The sequence below is a fragment of the Suncus etruscus genome, chromosome 12, assembly GCF_024139225.1.
Source record: "Suncus etruscus isolate mSunEtr1 chromosome 12, mSunEtr1.pri.cur, whole genome shotgun sequence".
Classification (NCBI taxonomy): Eukaryota; Metazoa; Chordata; class Mammalia; order Eulipotyphla; family Soricidae; genus Suncus; species Suncus etruscus.
The window spans coordinates 20323323-20329418 of NC_064859.1; the positions used below are offsets into that span (position 1 = coordinate 20323323).

Below are 6096 nucleotides of genomic sequence, written 5' to 3' on the forward strand. Positions count from 1 at the left end.
AGTCGGGTGAGGCAGAAAGAGAGTTTGTTGCTTTTTCACAGCCACTCCGAGCAAGCTGATGGCTGAAGCCAGCACCACGGCTTTGCCAAGATCAGACCTCTCCGTGCCGGGGCTTAGCCAGTCAGCCACAATGCCGGTACGTGCACAAACCCACCCTTCCTGGTCAGGGGATGCTCCTGGGTGACAGGCTTGCATACCACCAATGTGGCTGCATCGTCCCAGAGAGCAGTACTAATTTAGAGATTGAGGGGCTGGAGTGATAACACAGTGGTAGGCGTTTGCCTTGAGCACAGCCAACCTAGGACAGATCTGGGTTCGATTCCTGACATACCAGATGGTCCCCCAAGCCTGCCAGGGGCAATTTCTGAGTGCAGAGCCAGGAGTAACCCTGAGTGCCGCCGGGTGTGACCCAAACATCAAACAAATAATAATAATAATAATAATAATAATAATAATAATAATAATAATAATAATAATAGAATTTAAAAAATAAATAAATAACTTAGAGATTGAGGGGATCAAAAGGCAGGTTGTGGGAAGGCATGAGAGTGGGTAGGGCCATGCTAACATGGGTGAATGTTCATAAGAATTAAAGTCCAAACACTTTTGAAGACAAAGTTCTAACCCTATGGGCAAGAAGCTAGGTATGGGCGGGTGCCTGGCTAGTGTATCTGTCCGTGGGGGCCATATTTGTTCAATGAAATGGTAGAGAAAGGCTCATACAAAGGCACCTCTGCAGCTAGTGGGCATTGTCCCTGACAGATGCCAAACCTTTCCAGAACCTCTGAAAGCACACACACTGGCTCACGTGTATTGCCTGCCAAAACCCTGCCAAACTCCGACTATAAAGCGCCATCCTTTTTCTTATGCACAGATTCTGGGTCAGGAATTCAGGCAGAAAGCCAGAGCAATAGTACAGCAGGTAGAGTATTTATTTGCCTTGCATGTGGCCAACCCGGATTCAATCCACAGCATTGATGCCCTGAGCAAGCCAACAGAGATCCAACAGTGCAGTGCCAGGAGTAAGCCCTGTGTGTGGCCCTAAAGTGAAAAACAAACAACCAAGACTCAGTAAAGGCTCATGGGGAGAGTTCCTCTGTGCTGGGTGTCACAGGCCTTACAGCTCTGTCCCTGGGTATCCATACTTGGTTGACCAAGTGGACAAAGCAGACTGGGCCCAGGAGAGCTACCTCCCCACAGACATGCAGGAAAAGTGCCAGGTCGCTCAGCACAGTGCCAGGATCATAGGAATTTCTAGCTGGTGTTTCCCAGATAGAAATTTCCACAGGCTCTGGGCCTGGTCCTGGAAGTCCATGGCCACCTGCAATAGAATCTGTTGGTCAAATCTGGCAGTGCAGTCTTTGAGGGCCCCCGGCCAGGGCCTCTCTGATACTGGCACCACCTCTGTGTTCACCCCCAGCTAGAGAAACAAAACCAGTCATGGACCAGCCCCAGGCCAAAGACTCCTCACTCAAAAACATCTTTCAGGAGCCAGAGCAATAGCACAATGGGGAGGGCATTTGCCTTGCACACAGCCAACCCTGGTTCTATTCAGGCATCCCATATGCTTGCCTACGGCCCACCAGGAGTGATTCCTGAGCCCAGAGCCAGGAGAAACCCTGAGCACTGCCAGGTGTGGTCCCAAAACAAAACAAAACATCATCTTTAGTTGTCCTTTTCTCTTGCAGTCTGAGCTAACTGCTCAGAAGGGTCTGTGTAGACCCCCAGCACTGAGGCCTTTGGGGAATTGCTACAGAAACACTGTTTCCTTCCTTCTTCCCAAAACTCTAAGTCCTTGATGCTCAGGGCCCATCCCCTATACACTTAAATATTGTCTTCCCCCAGTGACAGGGGCTATATTTGGTGACTCAGTGCTCCCACCCCCCAGGATCCAGGCAGTCTGTTGATACTATGATATTGCTCTAGCATCAGAGCCAGGATGAGCTCCTGTGAAGGGTGTGCTGGGGCCCATGCAGAACCCTGCTGGGTGTCTGTACAGCCCCATCAAGTGGGAACAGACACCCAGATCTAGCAAAGGCACAATCTAGATCAGGAGACACCTAAGAGATCTGGGCAGAGCTGTGGGCTCAGAGGTTTCAAAACACCATGGGCCCTGACTGCAGGGATGTCATACTCTGACCAGCCATGGGTTGGGAGAGACTCTGGGCCCAAGAGCAGCTCAGCCCACCAGAATCTGCTCCTTACTGCACAACAGGAAGGATGTGTATGTGAGGCCAGAGCATGCCCTGTTTGGTCAGGGACCCAGAGCAATGCTTACTAACAGTCACTTCCTCCCCAGGGACCCCTGGCCACCCCAGCCACTCGGGACCTCACACAGCAACTCCAACCCCAGACCACCATTCGGAACTCACCCAGCCCTGTGGCACAGGTGAGCAGGGAAGGCACCACCCATTCTGGGTGTGGGGTTTCTATTATGTACTGCAGTCATTGGTACCAACTATGTATGTCATGTGCTGAGCCAAGGTCCCCGAAAGGAGACTAGGGTCCCAACACACCAATGGGGTGTGGAACCATGGGGCTCAGCCCATCATTCCTCCTGCCATTCTTACCAGTTCCCCATGTTCTTTTCATTTTTCCCCCTCCCTTCCTCTCAAATTTTTTTATGGCTCTACCTGAAGGAGTCGTGAGACAGTTATTATAAATATCGCATTTGATTTCCCCAAAGCCAAAGAGCAACATGGTTTGCTGAGTGATTCCTCCCTGGTTTCACCAGCACTCAGAGAGGAACGGGGGGGGGGGGGCAGGGGGTGTTGGAATGAGTGTGACAGATGGGGCCAGGATGCTCAGAGCTCACTGGAGCCAGGGCTGTGGAAACAGGAACCTGGTGTGACTCCTTAGATAGAGCCGGTAGGAAATCTGCCCAGAAGTCTGGAGAGGCTTTCAGGAGTAGGACCTTGAGCTGTGCCTGAAGGAGCTGAAAGGAAAGCAGAGGGTCAGCTGGAAGAAAAGGGACTGAAAGACAATCATTCAGACCTTTATTCCCCTAGGACAGTGCTTCTCAAATAGTGGGGCGCGCCCCCCCAGGCGGGAGCGAGGCTCCGTAAAGGGGGGGGCGCGTTTGACCTCGGCAAACACTGTCATAACAAGCTAAGCCCCATGTTTATGTCTCTGTATGTCTCTGGAGCTGAGAGTTGCTGTGTCCTGCTTCAAAGCCCGCTTCGAAAAACTATGCATTGCAAAACGTGCTCATTGGAGCCATTCATCCAGACATCGCCTCTGATTACAAAATCAGCTCAAATTGTTTTATATATTTTCGTTTTGCAGGTTAAAGTTTTTTTTAATAAATATACTATTTACAGTTGTGCGGGGGCGCGAAAAATGTTTTCTTCTTCCAAGGGGGGCATGACAGAAAATAATTGAGAAGCACTGCCCTAGGGTCAGAGGGTACTCTAAAGCCACAGACTTCCTGCTTGTCCACATGTTCTATTTGGCAAATGTCTTTCTGTAACAAGAACACTTGCTAGAGTTGGTCCTGCTTTCTACTAGAGGAGCTGCTATCTACTCTTGGCCAATTAAAAGAAGACTCATTGTGGCCTGGAGAGATAGCACAGCAGCGTTTGCCTTGCAAGCAGCTGATCCAGGATCAAAGGTGGTTGGTTCGAATCCCAGTGTCCCATATGGTTCCCCTGTGCCTGCCAGGAACTATTTCTGAGCAGACAGCCAGGAGTAACCCCTGAGCACTGCCGGGTGTGGCCCAAAAACCAAAAAAAAAAAAAAAAAAAAAAAAAAGAAGACTCATTCTCTTGAATCCAAACCAAAAAAAAAGTTTTCCTCTCCCTGCTTTGAACTTACAGGTACATTTGATATGAAATTAGTAACTTGTTCAACCCAAAGACACATGAAATGAGACTGACTTTAAATTCCTGGATCTTGGGACCTGAGTGATAGTGCAGTGGTAGGGCGTTTGCCTTGCATGCAACTGACCCAGGATGGACCTCAGTTTGATCCCCGGTGTCCCATATGGTCCCCAAGCCAGGAGTGATTGCTGAGCACATAGCTAGGAATAATCCCTGAGCATCACAGGGTATAATCCAAAACAAAAATAAATAAATAAATAAATTACTGGGTCTGGATTGAAAATATCTCAGAATACAGAATGGTAGGTGGGCGGAGCATTTTGTGATGCCCTTTGAGAATTCTGATTTGTTATTTGACCATGGAGCACTTTTCCTCAGTAATCACTGGAGTCTTGAAGGGTTTTTACAGAGTGCAGGCTTCTAGACAGTTTTTGTCACACCCATCCCACACAGAACCATGAGTTCTGGGGCTTTTTATTTTTTTGTGACCAAAGTGCATTACAAAACTTTCACTGCATCATTTATGGTACATAGTGACAATGAATGAGGGGCGTTCCCACCACCAGTGCTGTCCTCCCTCTGCCCCTGTTCCCAGTATGCATCCCATATTGCCCTCCTTTACCCCCCAGAATGCTAGTGCAACTGGTCTCCACTTTACAGCTTGTTGTAGATTGAGCATCCATTCCACCATCATTGGAGATAAAAAGGATAAGAAAAAAGGGAGAAAAAAATTTGGTGACAACTACCAAAAAAAGAAAGAAGAGAGAGAGAGAGAGAGAGAGAGAGAGAGAGAGAGAGAGAGAGAGAGAGAGAGAGAGAGAGAGAGAGAGAGAAGTAAAATGGAAGAAAAAAGAAAAAAATGGACCCGGCAAATAAAAATAAAAATAAATCTCTAAATAATAACCACAAGAGTGAAAAAAAAAAGAGAAAAGTGGAAGAAAAAAAGAGAAGGAAAATAAAGTATTTCTGGTCCGCCCCCCAATCACTGCCATCTCTGTGCACCATCAGAGAAAGCGGAAATAAAATCCACAATCAGGGGCACAGCTAGTTGGACTTCACATCATGATTCTAAAATCGCTCAGCAAGACACCATCTCTTTCTTTATCCAATCGCCACCCTTAGGAATATCACAGACTAAAACTCTGGGACCTTGGCCTGTGTTGGGAAGCCTCGCTTGATTCGAGAGTTGACCTGAGTTAGCCCTGGACCCTTGCTCTTCACATCAAGTCCCTGGCACACGGCCCTGGATGTTCCTGAGTCAGAGCCCACGAGATATGCTCCTGAGCTGCATTGTTAGAGCCCTGAGTCAGCTTGCCCCTTCTTCGGTCTCTGTCAGCCCTTTCAGAATATTAGCTGACACTTTCACCAATCATAAGCTGACTGAGTCTTTCCTGAGATGGACAAGGGTGGCAGGTGTCTTAAAACTTAAAGGGGCTGAGCAGTGGCACAAGTAGTAAGGCATCTGCCTTGCACATGCTAGCCTAGGACGAGCTAGTTCAATCCCCTAGTTCAATCCCCTGGCATCCTATATGGTCCCCCAAGCCAGGAGTGATTTCTGAGCGCATAGCGGGAGGAACACCTGAGCATCGCCGGGTGTGGCCCAAAACAAACCAACAAAAATTTAATTGAAAACTTTAGCAAGTTTCCTTTGATACAAGAAGCACCCCAAATTTCAGCTTGTTCATGAGACCCACAGAGAGCCTTGCTTGCCAGGATCAGATCTGGGATAGCTGTAAAACTGGGAACAGTGACTGCTGGTTTGCCTGCCCAAGATGCAGAAAAAGTGGGGGTTGAGGGTGGGTATCTCTGATGCTCGTTTTGACATTGTGACCATTCAGGGGAAGCTCCCCAAAAACCCCAGTAACACTGTAGACCTCCTCACCACCTGGTTTCTGCATCCCTGGTGGGGCTCTGCTAGAGGATTCTGGTGGGGTTACTCTCTGGTTCTGTTCTTCTACCCCACCTGGAAGTTCTCAGCCCAGTTCAGCATGTTCCAGACCATCAAAGACCAGCTGGAGCATCGGACTCGGGTCCTACAGGCCAACATCCGGTGGCAGCAGGAGGAGCTACACAAAATCCAGGAGCAGCTGTGCCTGGTCCAGGACCCCAGCGTGCAGGTAATGGGCAGGACCCTGGGTAAGGGAATGGGCCAGGACTTCACATGTGAAGTGATGTGCAGCTGATGGGTGGGTAGGTACTTGTGTAGATCTGATGCCCCTGGCCCTCACTGACTGTAAAATAAAATTCCACATTTTGAAATCACCACACATACGTATTT

At 48.7% G+C, this 6096-nt stretch overlaps 1 protein-coding gene across 1 annotated transcript in view; it reads left to right on the forward strand.

Moving 5' to 3' along the window:
• Window positions 1-6096, forward strand: part of NPAS2 (neuronal PAS domain protein 2) — a 166623-nt gene that overhangs the window by 140761 nt on the left and 19766 nt on the right. The window contains 3 exon segments of the mRNA XM_049785143.1: window positions 42-136; window positions 2300-2389; window positions 5789-5935. Of these exon segments, the coding sequence (XP_049641100.1) occupies window positions 42-136; window positions 2300-2389; window positions 5789-5935 (332 nt within the window).